We start from the raw sequence: 16135 nt of genomic DNA on the forward strand, positions 1-16135 counted from the left end.
AATGAAGCATACATTTCTGAGATTAAATTTTGCTTCTTTTTGTCAATGGGTAAAACACAGAATGAGAGTATACCCTGTGCACTCAGAATCTGGCAATCCTCCCAACGTCACAGGATTTGTCTTCCTAAGAGCTGACAGGCAAAACAGCGTCACGGGAAGAGTGTTGGACTGGCCGTCAGGAAAGGCTGCGCTACAGCGTTATCGGTGAGACCCCATTATCAACACCTGTGGAGGGACACGCCCAGAACTTTTGGGCCCTGCTCTCGCGAAATGAGATCTAGCACAAGGACCAAATTATACAGCAAGTATTTAGGAACTGGGGAGTATATTACACAGCCCTACAAGTATCTAGTCAATCCTATTATTTCATTTAAACATATATTCAGTTTATGTTTAAAAACAGCTGGTTGCAAAGTAGATACTTTAGAAAAGTTTTGAATCTCTCAGTGTCTTAGTACATTACTGCTTAAAGTTCTAGCCAATTAATAATTAGTTTTTCCAAAAGATAACAAATGACAAAAGTTCCTCATTGTCTCCTACAGTGTGTTTTACTTATTTTAGAAGAGCTCACTAAGGCTTGAGCAATTGTCCAAATTATTCTGAAATGTTACCCCTTTTGCTAATTTCTGTAAATCTAGTCTCTGGTAATTTGGCTAAATATAAGCAGGTGTTAAAATAGTTAACATTATTTTTTTTCTCCCTCAGATATGGTGCACTCATATCAGGAATTTGAACACTGTGGCATTTAAAGAAAAAAAAACAGAAAATATTTTTCTCTTTATCTTTGGCCAAATGTGAAGGTGAAAGGAATTAATGACCTCAGCTAGTACAGTTGACATTTCAAACTATGACTCAGGTCCTCCTACTCTGAAAGAATATTGATAACTTTTAGAACTTGAAGGTGCTGTGGAGATGTGCTTCATTCTGCCTACAGGCCTCAGGTTGATGAACTCATGTCACTGCTCTTCAAGTATTTAAAGCTTAAAGAAGGACATTTACAGTGGGGTAGGGGACAGGAAGGGAAATGGCGCTCAGGAGTCGTAATTATTACAGTTCTTGGCGTGGTAGTAAGAACAGGTGATTTCAAGTAGTCTTACAGAGAAACAAGGAACAAAGAGAAAGGCTGAGGGAAATAATGGCGTGAACACAATTTGGTTATTATGCGCTTGTTGAAAAAGGACACAGCTTTCCTAACTCTCAATTTACATGTATGTTGTCTAGTAGAAATAGATTTTGTTGAAAATTCTGTAAAAACAAACTGAGAATTTTGCTATCAGACTCAATGTTAGCTCCTTCAGAGTAGTCTAGAGTAGGCAGGTCCTTAGTGGCTCAGGAACAGAGCGCACCAAGGAGAGAGCCTGGGTGCAGGGTGGGGAAGGATGTGTTTGAGGGGCACTGCAGGATGGGGAGGGGCTTCAAAATAAGAATACCCCAGGAAAGATGAAAGGAAGAAATTGGTGTTATTCACACTGAGGGGCCTTAATATTGGCTCTGTGTGGGAAGGGCTGCCACGCTGAGTACTACGGACAGCTGTTTTCATTCTGTCATGAATATGGAGAGGAGAGAATGAGACCGGTTTCAGGCACCCAGGATGGAGGTCAAGTTTATCCACCTGTGCAGTTCCCCAGACATTGGTCTGAATAGCTGAAGGAAGCTGAGAGAGCTCTTTTTCTGAAACCAGTATTTGACAATATTTCTTGCTAGGAAGACAGGATGCCTAATGTCTGAAGTTTCCACGATGGCCTGGTCCAAGGAGAAAGGGAACGGAAACCCCATCTTAACAGACAGGCACCCATGTGCCATCACTTATTTTACTGATCCTGCAGACTAAAAAATTATATATATATTTCTCTTAGCCTCTGTCATGAAAAGTTCCCCAAACTCTGGTTTTATTTTTTAAAAACTCTCCTAGGGAAATGAGTATTACACTGCCAAGCTGCCTCCGGGGAAGCATTAAAGACTAGTTAAAATAACTGTAAGCATACTGAAGAGAGAAAGTAGTCAGTAGAGAACCAGTCTCAACAATCAGTGTTTGAAAACAGAGTTGGAACAACCGGGCGTCTGGCTGCCTGATGCTTTTCAGATGAGCAGCCCTTTGAAGTGCAGCGACGGGTCAGGTCGTGGGGAGGTTAACAGGCTCTTGGCCATAGTTTTTTAAGCAACAGTGACAGTCCTAGAAGGGAGCTCACAGACACATTCATATGCACTTCTTTTGTTCTCTAGATATGGAGAGGGTCAGCCTAACAGCATCACTCTGAATATGAACCTCTTTGTATTAGCCACACCAAAAAATTAAAAAAAGGTTTTGTTTTGTTTTTTACAAAAAGTTTTCACTTTCCTACATTTGCTAAGTCCGAGCTTAAACATATTCTAAAATCCTGTAAAGACAATACGGAAGCTAATGATTAAAAAAGCAAACTAGAGCAGTAATGATTATTATTAAATGCACCAGGTTAACTGCAGCAGGTTGGTGATGGGTGATAAATGCAAAGAAATAATATTTCAATCAACTCATGATCATAGGCAGATTCAAAAGTTAAAATGAATATAATGTAATATATATTTCAATATAGAGTTGTTATAATGTGTATGTTCTAGCTTTCAGAAATACTGCAATGTAGTGTACTGTACTTAAGTAAGCATACCTTAATAGTAATTCATATTTTCCCACAAAGTCACTAGTACTGTTAATTTAAAAAAAAAAACACAACCTCATTTTTTCCAGTAAAAAGGAATACCTATGGTTACAGTCACAGATTCTTTTGGATATAGAAAGACAATATACATTTTAAGAAATAATAACAAGGAAAAGATTGCAACTGTAGGTAGCCTTACTTAATTAACGGGAGAGGGTAAAGTCACCAAAATAGAAGAGGAAAGAAAATGTCCTCTGAATTCTGTAAATTAGCAGAAGTACTCTACGTGTCACAAAAATGATAAAACTTCTAGTAAAAGGACATAGGAGTGAGAAAACTGAATGTTTCCAGGCCACCCTTCAGAGTCAGCTATGAGAGCCAGGCCCATTTACATAGAATAGTATACCTACTTTAATGTTTGAGCTAGGCAAGAGCCATCAATTCTTACAGATCATCAAAGGGTATTTCCCCGAGAGTCTATTGGTTCTCTAGGCATGGTAAACAACCCACTCCTGGAAAGACTTCGGCAAAGGCCACATCGGTTTCAGGAGACACAGTTTATGATGTCCTGCAGAGGTGGACAGGATCAGGAAGCTTTAGTTCGGGAGTAGAACACACAAGTGGGTGGGTGTTTGTGTGCACACACTGGGTTGCATAGCAGAAAGAAATGGAGGCCGTTAAGCCACAGAATGGCTCAGGCCAAAGTTCCTATGGGCCTCGCCTGCGTGGCCTCAGTGCCCCCTTTCTCCCAGGAGACCTGGGGAGGTGCCCTGGCTGCCGCTCCCTCTTGTCGACTTGCCGGTTGAGTGCTTCTGTTCTACCTTCTTCTGGAGGAAAACAGCCTGCCTCTGTGGGTTTGCTGTGGATCCAACAAGCTGCCTTGTTTCTCCCAACTCTGAAACGCTACAAAAAGCAACAGAGTGGGCAGGTGACTGCTTCCTGGGAAGAGAGCCACGAGTCTGGAGCACAATGGTGGGAAGAAGCAACTGTGTCTGTGCACCAGGACCTACTCCTGTGTGTGCTTCCTTCGAGACACACATGCACACTCCCAGACTACAAGTGTATACACAAACACACACACTCATGCACACCAGTAAATCCAATAGAAGTGCAGAGTTGGTTAAGTGCACTTGACTCCACACAGGCTTATTCAAGTTTCTCATAGAAATGACTGATGGGTGGGGTCCTGCAGAATGCCCTGAGGCCTCATCACAGATGGCGGATGGCGCTGATACACCCAACAAAGGCAACAGAGTGGAAGTGCCAGGATCTACCTTGTTGCCGGGGAATGTGAATTTGGAACACTTTTGCACTGAGGGCATCCCACACCGTGTGCACATGCTTAACATATACTTATTTACAGACATGTTGGACAGCAGCTTTGCCATGCTGGGGGGCTAAGTCCCTTTCAGTACTAGAATCTACATATAAATTGCAATGATTTTGCTGGGCAATAACGAACTTCAGATGCAACAGTAGTAGAAACAAATGTCTGCTATGAGGTTAATTTTTTTTTCTGTCTTGGGTGTATCAGAATCTCATTGAGGCATTTTGAACCAAGAAAACCTCTGAATTTGAAAGAGGGCTAGTAGGGACTTTTTACCCCCTAATCGGGTACCTCAAAACCCAGGACTCCCACTACTGTGGCTAGATTTTCCCTCTGGTCTCAGAGTAGGCTCCTTCACTGAAGACTCGAAAGTTGTGAGTTTACATTTAACAGAGAACCACCAGATAAACCAGATGCTCACTAAAACTGAGAAAAAAGTTTAGAGACATACACTGAATAGGAAAGAAAGTTTGGTTGAGATTGTTCTCCGTTGATGATTAAGAATGGAAACCCAGACACCTGTGATCCTGTCCTATGGAATTCACTATTTAGCTCATCTGATGTTTATTTTGCTTCTAGCTCAGAGCTATGTCCCTATGTCACTGAAATAGGAGCTATTTCAGTGACAGCAGCCAATTTCAGACAAGTTTGGTGCCTCCCCTCCCAAACTCACTGTTTCCATTAGTCACAAATACGGCTCATTTTTGTGATAATGCAACCATTAAAAAGCAAGAAATATCCATGTCTCCACACCCTTCCATTTCTCTTATCTTCTGTCCTCTCCTCTGGGCTTTCTGATTTAAGGCAATCATTCCTTACTACAAGTGGCTTCTTGTAAAAAATACCTTAGCTGAGGCTACTTCAGATTAGATTTTAGTCTGAAAGTATTCGGTCTATGGAGCAATAGGCTGGGGCTGAAGAGACACTGGTGTCCAGGTGTTTGTCAGTGGTGTGGAAAGATGACATTCCTTGTTTCAACATGGGGCATCGCCACCCCCCCTTCAGTGAAATGCATAGTTCTGAAAAAAAAAAAAACCAGTGCCACGCAGCCCTCTACTTGTGCACCCTAAAAATCAACAAGCCCTAGCATTCCTCCCCGTTTTCTGGGCTCTATTAATGTACACCACTGACTACTATGGACTTAGTGTCCAAGAAAAAAACAATGTTCAGAGACTTAGACAAATCTTTGGGGTATTTTGGTCAGGCCAGTCACCTTAACACCTAGTTCCAGAAATGCCGCTTTGGGTGACTGATCGCCACAGTCTGTGTCTGCAGGAACACCGAGTCCCCAGAGCTTTCCCACTGTGGAGGCTGAAGCCGCGCCAGACATGGCAACTCTACACAGAGGGCTCTTGGGAAAATGTTCTTTCTCCAGAGCAAGGGCACTTCTGTTTCTCTTTCTGTCTCCGTGTGCAACCTGAGCACTGGGGTAGTGATTGCTTTTGAAAGTTTGCCCCATGCAATCTTACTTCGTGGGCACCTAAGAGAACAGCCCTTTTCTTCGTGCAAACAGAAAGAGCTGTGGCCATCCCAGTCGGGAAGTCGTGTCTAGCCTCGGTGGCAGCCCCGTGGCCTGGTCAGCTCGGGCACTCTCTTCACTGCAGACTGAGAGGCGTTGGGCGGCCTTGCTTTTTCCATGAAACTGGGGACTCTATTGAAATTCTAGTGCTCCCTTCCTTCTGTTTGTCACCAAGTCACATGGTTCTGTCTTTAGTGTCTTATTTGTCTTTTTTTTTAAATAAATTTCTCTTTCTGGGGCACAAAATTAGCCATTTAAATAATGTTCTTTTCTAGTGAGTAAAGAGACTTCTCACAGCCAGAAATCACTGAAAGGGAAGTCTATCGACCCTACCCATGGAAAAGCCCAGAGATTTCTCCAAGTACCTCTTGCCAAACTTCCTAGTGTTGTGATGGAATATTTTTTGGTTTTGCATTTATTGGGTGCTGAATACATTTTGCAATCCTTTTGTTCTCTTCCCCAGGGCTTCCATTACCCTGGACTTCAACTCAATCCTAAATTAAAGAATTCTTTCAGAAGATTTATTTTAAGAGTCAGGTCACAACACAAAGGGCACCCTCGCATTATCCTAAACCCCAAGGGCATCCCAGGTTATGTCTACTCTTACGTTGCCCCTTCGTTTTGTTTCTCTGTGCTGCAGCAGCACCCTGGCTATAGCGGAGGCAGATGGGTTACTGAATACCTTTGCTGTAGATTCACATATCCTTCACTCCCAGCCCCAACTGATTAAATAACATCTGCCACAACAGAGGAAGGCTCCAGAATGGGCACATCCAGTGTGAATGCTGGCCAGAACCACTTCATTGCCCCCTTCCCTAAGGGCAACAGGTGTTGAGAGCATTATGGGGACCACACCAGGAAGCAACATGAACCTTTACTGTGTTCCCTGGGGATCTGAGGGACTTACAAGGGGCACACGTTATTTTGAACGTCCGTGCTGAGGGAAAACACTGATTTGGGGCATGGGCTGGGTACATGCTACTGGTTTGCTTTTATGATGGAAGTGCACGTAGGTGAGGCCATTGGGACTTAGGTGAAACAAACACAGCCCGAGGAAACCCCTTCTCTGTTCACATAAGAATGCACAGATGCCAGCTGTTCACACGTTGGGAAAGGGTTTTCTTGGTCCTGGCAGAATATTGGGATGACACAAAGCAGGACCCCTATGCCTTCTAAAGAAAGCAGATCCAATTCATCTTTCTAAGACCAGGAGCTAGTGAGACTCCGGGATGCCGAGGGAAAGAAATGGACTGCGGCTGGGACAGAGTCAGGATGTTATCCACCCGAGTTTTTCACAGCCCAGGGTCAGAGCACTAGAAATTGGGGGAGGAGAAAGTCCATAAAACTCATTCAGAGCTCAAGTTTACAACTCAGTTATAATACATAGTAAAAGACATTTTGATATACAATTATTTCAGATGGGGGGTTATTTCTCATTCACATCCATGTATTCCAATTCCTTCTTTTTTAAGGCTATATTTTACACATTTGAGGTTTTTGTGGGGTACACATATTAGCATTTAATAGGGGGGATATTGTCCACTATGCTGAGATGCTACCAAGTTTTTAGTGCTAGGAATTTTTTTTCCATAAACTAAATGCCTTGAGATACCTATTCCTCTTTGAATTTTCCTTACCCTTGTTCAGCTGACCCACTTTAAAATCATAAATTGCTTAAAAAGTGTTACTTCCACGCCAGTTCTTGTACTCATCCCATTCCCCGCCTATGAGATGTTCAACGTGGAACACTTACTTCTATGTTCCCTGCGCATTTCCCCCTGGCTACTGCCAAAAACTTTCTTAGCACTTGTAGCGTCCTAGCATGAAGCACTAAATGCAAGGCAATTGTTGGGTCTGAAGTCAAGAAATAGAAGGATTCATGGTCATCTTCTATTCTCGAAGCAAAATGTTTCCCCAATTCCTAAGAAGTTTGTGATTATTTAAAAGTAAAAGATTGGCCACCTAAAAGCACCTCTATCCTTTTGAAATAGGAATGACTGGTTTGTGCTCTAAAATGTAGCTCAGTGTGGAAAGCAGCCCTTTCAGAGGCCAGAACACACGGCAATGGCCCTGCAGCAGTTACACGGCTCCTTCAGATTAGACCTTCCGCTCTGGTCCAGCTTCCCTGTCTGTCCAGAGAACAACCTGTCATCAGTGTTGGGCTGTGAGGTGTTTGGGAGGAAGAGACACACAAGAAGACATGCAGGAAAAGTCTACAGCTATGCAAACCTGGATGGACCGTGTTGTCATGATGAGAACGCCACCCTGCCAAAATTCTCCAGGGATCCTCTGACATTTTTAAAAAAGAGACACTTTCTTTGAAGGAATGAATATTAGGTTTTCAAGCCCAGTTGGAGCTCCCCCCCCCCACATGTTCCTTAATCCAATTACTTAGCTTTTTACATGGCAAATCAGTATTAAGGCAGATGGGTCTCCTTTGAATTTGAGAAGCAGAAAGCTACGTGTGGCCCACAAGGGCATCTAGGATCAAGTCTTCTGGAGGTATTATGAATTCTGTCTAATTTGCTAAGGTTTAAATAAGGACACTATTTTAAAAGCTACTGTCAAATGACTGAAAATATTTTAAAGTGGCTTTTGGCCTTTGTTCGTTTATAATGTATGCTGAATGCTATCATGTCATTTCCCTGTAGATTAAAACAATTTTTTCTTTTAATGTCAATTTTTTCTTTTTTATTTCATGGGTTGAATGACTTGTTTTGAAAATATCAAGAGTTCCATGACATGGTTAATTAACTAATGCTCCCTCTGTTGGTATTAAGTGGGAATATATGAGTCTTTCAAAAGTGCTCTTTTAAAAAGCCAAATTAGCAAGAGAAGAGTGGACTTTTTCTTAGTTCTAAAGCTGTATTTTACTAACTTTTAAAACAGGCCCATTCTAGACACACAGTTCTTGGCAGGACTGCACTTAGAAATCATGATGGGTGATATTCAACAGTCAATTAACCATCCGAATGCACATTAAAACTTCTAGCAAAATATTTACTGAACTAAGGACCACGGGAACGAATCAAGCTCACATATTCTCCAGCTGCACTAACTCTACTGAACATCACCGAGAACTTCTGGAAAAGATCCGAGTTAACCAAAAATCTGAACTCTACGGGTAAAGCCATTTTAGTCGTTACAGAGTTGCTTCCCTCGGAAGACTTTTCCTTTGCTACACAGTTTTTGAAAACAAGTTGCTGAAAGAAAAATTAGTTAAAAGACAAAGTAATTTTAAAACTAAAATATCCTAATGTTCTTCTCTTTTAAAATTCTAGTTTGGTGTTTCTGCTTTGTTTGAAGTACTGATTTTCCCCTTAAGTGTGTTAAACATATGCCCAGCAATGTAATCAGTCACCTTTGGCGTTTCTGATAGGTTTGAGCACTCTACATTTGAGCTGGAATCCCTTCCAGACACCGTCTGGTGTAAATGGAAAAACCTCTATTATAATACCTTGATCAGGACCGAGGAGAGAAATCCCAACTAGGAGGAGAGAGTGGCACCTGGGATGATGCAGTGGATTGGTGGCCTTTGAATGACGGACGTTGGCATCTGGGAAACTTTTGTTCCTTTCTTTAAAACCTTTCCAAAAAGCAAGGGTTAATAAAGCAGCTAAAGAACAATCATCTTACTTTGCCCTTTCAACCATGGTGGGAATAGTTGGAAGGTAGTATTTGAAAGGAAGGAAGTAATTTTGGCATCAAGGCGTCCTGCTCTGTAACAGGTTTCTGATACCCCTGCTCTCTGTAGCTGTGAAGGGGGAGGAACTATGGCAGAGTTTGGTGAACTCGTCCTCCGGGCTGACCGCCAGGGAAAGAGCCCATTTGTCAAGACCTCTAACCCACTAGTGTTTCATCCAAGAAAAAAGTAAAGTCAATAGAAATCCTAGAATGAATGAACTTTTAGAGAACCAAGAAATCTATTTCTGAAAGCTGAAGTCCCTCCCATGAAAAAGAACAGAGTTCTACATGGATCAGTTGAACAAAATATTCAGTGGAGCAACCTAAGCTTGCTAAACGTCAAGGAACTACATATCAAAATACAAAGCAGCAGTTCAAATTACAGCAGGGATGGGCGGGCCTGGAGGCCCTCATCAACCCAGGCAATACTTAAAATAATAAAAATTAAGAAAAATTAAAAAAAATATGAAGAAAATATCCTTCCTCTCTTTCAAATATAACTATAATTGCCTTTTATTCTTTCTATCTGGAAGCAGTATCGCTAACCTTAACAGTCTTGACTTACCAAAAAATATATATATGTGTGTGAAATAAAATAAAAGAGAAGGGATTGGTGGCAGTGTATGCAAAACCAAAATGGAAAAAAAATTACTTTTAACAATCTCACTTTTTTTGTTTTTTTTTTACACAAATACTGTTGTAAATATATTAAAAAAATCAGCATTCTATCTGGTAAACGTCACTTTTGCCCCTCTATAAAATTTTGAATTAAAAAAGCCTCAAGAACTTTTTATTATTCCCCCCACCCTCCATTCCTCTTTCTTTTTTCTCTCCACAAGAATATATCCTGACTTTTTTGTTTTTTGCAAAGATTGTTGGAAATAATCCTTCTCTTGTACCTAGAAACATAGGTGCAAACCTCTGATATCTTTGTTTTATCTGCATTCCTGCCTTTCATGAAAGTCCCTCTTGATTGTGCTGAGGCTGTGGCTCAGCGAAGACACTGAATAAATACGATAGCCACTGTTGCTTGTTGCTTGTCCACGTCTTCCTGGCTTCTGCTGAAAGGGGGGACATGGAGGAGGTGGGCCTGGGTGTGTGGACCCGAGCAGAAGCTGGGGAGAAGCCTGCTGTTCGCCTTTCCCACATCACCAAACCCACTGCCCATTCCCGCCTCCACAGCCCTTTTATAAAATCAGACATCGTGGTAGGTGGAAACAGCAGGGCCTTTCCTCTGGGTTTTCAACCAGAAGTGACATTCCACAGTTTTAACTGGTTACTGTGAAGTCCGAGCGGCCAGAATTGTGAAAATGTCCACTGAAACACTGCAAGCGGTGTACTTAAAGACAGTCGGCCTTTTAGAATTTGTTATATATTTTTGTAGTGCTCTTCACAAGTGAAAAAAAAATTTTTTTTTTTTACTTTTTTTTAAAATATTTTTTTGTAAAGAAGGGTTGTATTTAGAGGCCAGTAGCTAGAGATCCAACCAGTGGACCTCCTGAAGCACTACCAGGCCTTAAGGCCACCATCCGAGGGAGGCTGGGCAAACTATTGTTCACCCGAGCCTCCGGAAATGTAATGTACCAGCAGGCAAAAAACAGTTCTTCATGTAGTACAAAATGAAACAAAACAAAAACAAGAACGAGAAAGTAAAAACGAAACCAAAACATTTCTTAAATTCTAGTGCCATAGCTTTTGTGTGTGTGTTTGTTTCTTTTGTGTTGTTCATGAGAAAGAGAGAAAGATACTACTTATCCGTCAGACACGTGCATCCTCATGTGGTCGTTGAACTGCTCGATTTGGTCAAACTTTGCAGGACAGACGGAGCAGACGTAAGTGGTCCCCTCCGTGCAGGCCACCACCCCTGGGGGGCCAGCGCGGGCTCCGGGGGGCGTGCCTGCAGGAGGGGTCCCGTTGCTGGCACTGTGCAGGGCCACGTGTCGCTCCAGGAGGGTCTTGTGGGAGAACTTCTTTTTGCAGATGTAGCATTCATAGGACTTCTCCCCCCGGTGGAGGCGCATGTGCACGTTGAGAGAGCTCTTCTGGGTGAAGCGCTTGTTGCAGATACTACACTGGTATGCCCTCACTCCTGTGTGTGTCACCATGTGCTTGATAAGGTAATCCTTTAAGGAGAAGGAGCGCCAGCAGATGCTGCATTGGTGGGGCTTCTCACCTGTTGATGTGGGAAGAGACAGCAAGCAGGACAGAGCGAGACATAGTGAGGGAGAGAGAATGAGAGACAGAAAAACAAGACAACAAAAAAACAAAAACAAAAAAATTAAAAAAAAATAAAGTCTGACTCATTAATGGATCACTCTTGATTGGAAAGATCCAATCCTTCCTGGCCTCACATGTTTTGAGAAAACTTGCTTTAAGGTGGTACAAAGCAGCCTAGAGCTTTCTGTTTGCGGGTGCCAGGAGGTGCCTTTCTCAGACAGCTACAAGACATTCCCCACTAAACGTCTTCAAAGGTCATCCTGTAGAGAAAAGGGAGGGCTACTTTAAGGGGGTCATTTTCAGTGTCATCATTAGGGGATTTAACTGTGTTTCCCATTAACTTTATCAAGCAAACATAAGAAATAAGAGGGAGGAGCGATCTTTGGAGACAAGGGGTTCGCTCTAATCTTTGGGAACTAAGAATAGTGCTTACATAGCTTGGCTCCTTGGAGTCTCTCTCCACCTCACGTTCGATCAAGGGGCACACTCATGCCTGGATTTTAGGCAACTACCGGGCAACATAGGAATAGGTCATTCTGAAGAGCTACACTTTCAATTTTACCTAGTTTAGATAGAAATCTGCTCAAAATGTAACTGAAGAGTTAACTGGCTATTCTGCCTAGACTGGACTGAACTGCAGATCTGCCTTGTCTGCTGTGGAGGCCGAGTAAGGGGTGGACACTGCGGTGACCTCAGCTGGTCCTGTTCAAATGCGGGCCCCAACATCTGGCACCCCACTCTGACAAATCTCCAGATGCCTGTGAGATACACAGTCCTACTCACCTCACTGTGTTGGCGTTGACATAAGAAAACATGAAATCACTTTGCAGACCACCAAGAGTGATGTGGGAATAATTGCATGCCATTCTCATTACAACACTACCCACCCTCTTCCCTCTGCCCATTAACTGTTTCCATACGCTCTTTTTGAACTCTTGGGTCAAATTTAAAAGTAGTTTTCTCCTTTACTCTCAGTCTGTTGGCTGAAACTTCTTTCTCCTCAGTTTACTGCTTTGGTTTGCTGCTGACTTAAGAAACCTAACCATCAAGTTTGTTAAAAATAGTAAGGTAAGTATGAGTATTGTCACCCAATGACCACATGAGACGACGTCCACAGGCCTGACATCTCTCTGGATAAACAGGCTTGTGTTTTGTTGGTGGGGTTTGTGCTCAGCCCTGCTCTGGGCAGATGAGCTGAACTGCTTTACGGTGTTTCCGTCTCCCCCTCAGTTCCGACTGCCCACCACAGAGCGGAAAGGCCTTCTGCGTACTCCTTCACAACCTAGCCCAAAGACCCCCAGCCCCCAAGCCTTCCAAGCTCTTAGGGTAATATTTCAACATCTGGACTACGCATAAAGGTAGGAGGGCATCTATTTCCTAAATTTGAGTTAACTTCCCATTAAAACATGCACCTCAATTTGTGTTTCTGGCCTTTTTCATCGTGAAACAGAAGAGGTTGGATGTGTCCAGGCAACAAGGGCCACGAACACAGTTGCCGTCTGCAGGGAGTGTGTTTCCCACTGGGCCCAGTGTTGGTGCTTTGTTGAGCTCATGATCCGGTTTAGGGAACTTCGTCCCATTAGAAAGCTTTCCCATGGTGTTTGTCAGCAGAAAAGGATACGTTTTGAAGCACAGGACTTGAAGAAATGGCTGTTTTGTTAGGGAATTACTCCACTAATTTCTTAATTTCATGGACCTTTGCAGTCTTTTCCTTTACTTAGTTACAAATGTCCTGGCCTGCCCCCTGCCCCTCTCAACTCCGGTCTGATCGCCTTCCCCTCAATCCTGCTGAAGGGACCCTATCATCCATAGGATCACAGGGTTACAAATGAACCATTTGTCTCATTTTTAGACTAAAAAGAGAGAATTTCAGGAGCCTCCCTCCTAAGTGAAGAGTTCAGCCTATGCATGATGTTTACAGATACATTTTTTGAGCTGAGCGACTCCCTAGGAGAGACAGTCATGTGTGTTATTTTTAGTTGAAACATTTCTGTTAAGTATAAACATGCTTGGAACTCAAGCTGGCCTTTGCCCTCCTGGTACTTTCGATATGCTTTCTAGAGGCTATGATAGGCTGGCCAACTATCTTTTAAAACATGTCCACCTGTCACCTTTATTGGGAAGCACGACTTCCTAAGTACCAGATGGTATTTTGGCTGCTAGGAAGCTGAAACTTCTATGTTAAGGAGCTCTCGCTATTTGAAACTTTTCCCTTCTCGTGTGTTTTTCCTCTAGGCAAGGTCACTGAGGAAGCTTTTCACTTTCACACGCTTCTACTCTGACTTTAAATCGATTCTTCACAGTTGTCATCCTTCCCTTCGTAGCACATATCTGTGTGTTGTTTGTACACACAGAGTGTGGTTTGGCTGTTCATTACGCATGACCCTGGCCTTCCCAAGTGATTTCGTCTCTCTGGGTTTGTTTCCTTCTGAGAGTGAGGGGCTGCACCGAGCACTTGCCGTGGTCCTCGCACACTTGGCTGCCTTGCCTTCTGCCCACTGCACCCACAGTCCCTGAGGACCCCAGCCTAGGCCTTGTCCATGGGGCCTGAGGGCAACCTGCTTACATCACTCGGCACATCAGCAGTCCCACATTTTAAGTAGGGCGAGGTATCCTGTGGCCTTTGCTGCCACAGAAAAATGGTATGATAGCTAATGAGGGAGAATGTTTGCGAAGAAAGCACCTGGCAGCTCCGTAAAGGAAAGTGCTCTCAATAATTAAGGTGCTGTCCTAGTGGAACATAGGCATTTCAGGGACTGTCTTACTAAATGGGGTGTGCTTTCAGAGTAGGCAAGTGCCCACAGCTTTCATTTCTATAGGTTTGGATTTGAAACAATGTCACTCAGTAGAAATGTGAAGTATTTTTCTTTCCTGTTATCTTCCTGCATATTCCTTATAGTGATTCCAAAAGGGCTTTCAACATTCTGTGTGAAACGGATGCATTCTGCTGGCTGTGGCTCTCAGGGTGGAGAAAGGAAGTTTACATGAGGGATTGTGGATGGTTTTCCATGTCTGAACCTACAGCCAGAAATGGCAAGTCTGATCGTTAGATTCAAAGCAAAAAACACAGAGTACAAAACAGACATTAGAATTATAATGTGAGATGTAAGTTCACATAGTTCCTTAGCTTTAAAACGATCCATTTGGGGGTTAATCAGATGTGAGAGTCACATATGAATTCAATTTCCTTGGCAGAGTGAGTTGGGTATGTTACTTAATCTCTCTAAGCCTCAGTATCCTTATCTGTAACTTGAGAATACTATAGTAAGTACCTGTCTTGTGAAGGTATTTTTTCTTTTTTTAAAAAGATATTTTATTGATTATGCTTTTATTGTTGTTCCAGCTCCCCTCCTTCACTGCCCTCTGCCCTGCACACCCTCTCCCATCTACATCCCCCTTTAGTTCATGTTCATGTGTCACAAATTCTTTAGCTTCTACATTTCCACTACTATTCTTGCCCTCCCCCTATCTGTTCTCTACATACCATCTATGCTACTTATTCTCTGTACCTTTTCCCCCTCTCCTCCTCCCACTCCCCTGTTGATAACCCTCGATGTGATCTCTATTTCTGCGATTCTGTTCCTGTTCTAGTTGTTTGCTAAGTTTGTTTTTGTTTTAGGTGTGGTCGTTAATAATTGTGAGTTTGCTGTCATTTTACTATACATGCTTTTTTTTATCTTCTTTTTCTTAGATAAGTCCCTTTAACATTTCATATAATAAGGGCTTGGTGATGATGAACTCCTTGAACTTGACCTTATCTGAGAAGCACTGTATCTGCCCTTCCATTCTAAATGAAATGAGCAATCTTGGATCTAGGTCCTTGCCTTTCATGACTTGGAATACTTCTTTCCAGCCCCTTCAAACCTGTAAGGTCTTTTTTGAGAAATCAGCTGACAGTCTGATGGGAACTCCTTTGTAGGTGACTGTCCCCTTATCTCTTGCTGCTTCTAGGATTCTCTCCTTCATTTTAATTTTGACTAATGTAATGATGATGTGCCTTGGTGTGTTCCTCCTTGGGTCCACCTTCTTTGGGACTCTCTGAGCTTCCTGGACTTCCTGGAAGCCTATTTCCTTTGTCAGATTGGGGAAGTTCTCCTTTATTATTTGTTTAAATAAGTTTTCCACTTGTTGCTCTTCCTCTTCTCCTTCTGGTACCCCTATAATTTGGATGTTGGAATTTTAAAGGGGTCCTGGAGGTTCTAAGCCTCTATTCATTTTTTTTGAATTCTTGTTTCTTCATTCTTTTCTGTTTGGTTGTTTCTTTCTTCCTTCTGGTCCACACCATTGATTTGAGTCCCAGTTTCCTTCCTAGTAGTTCCCTGTGCATTTTTCTTCATTTCACTTAGTGTAGCCTTCATTTTTTCACCTAATTTGTAACCAAATTCAACCAATTCTGTGAGCATCCTGATCACTAGTGCTTTGAACTGTGCATCTGATAGGTTGGCTATCTCCTCGTCACTTAGTTGTATTTGTTCTGGAGCTTTGACCTGTTCTTTCATTTGGGCCATTTTTTTTGTCTTGATGTACCTGTTGGGTAGTGAGGGGCATACCTTAGGTATTCACTAGGGCGGGGCAACCCACATGGCTGCGTTGTGACACTGTTGGTGGGGGAGGGGTCCAAGAGGGAACAATACCGCTTGCTCCACTCTCTGCTGGATTTCAGTCCCTTCACCCCAAACAAACTGCGCCCTTCTGGTGCTGGTTCCCAGGTGGGTGGGCTTGTGTATGTTCTAGGACCCTGGGGGTCTCTCC

The 16135-nt window shown here is 42.8% G+C and overlaps 1 protein-coding gene across 13 annotated transcripts in view; it reads right to left on the reverse strand.

Annotated features, from left to right (window-relative positions):
- Positions 1-5704: 5704 nt before the first annotated feature.
- The window catches only part of ZBTB20 (zinc finger and BTB domain containing 20), an 826710-nt gene continuing 816279 nt past the window's right edge, over positions 5705-16135 (reverse strand). For all 13 annotated transcript variants that reach the window (XM_037057415.1, XM_037057412.1, XM_037057413.1 and 10 more), the window contains one exon: positions 5705-11339. In XM_037057415.1, the coding sequence (XP_036913310.1) occupies positions 10918-11339 (422 nt within the window). In that variant the 3' untranslated portion in view covers positions 5705-10917. The remainder of the gene's footprint in view (positions 11340-16135) is intronic.

The sequence above is a fragment of the Sturnira hondurensis genome, unplaced genomic scaffold, assembly GCF_014824575.4.
Source record: "Sturnira hondurensis isolate 20B ecotype Veracruz unplaced genomic scaffold, ASM1482457v3 Scaffold0009719, whole genome shotgun sequence".
Classification (NCBI taxonomy): domain Eukaryota; kingdom Metazoa; phylum Chordata; class Mammalia; order Chiroptera; family Phyllostomidae; genus Sturnira; species Sturnira hondurensis.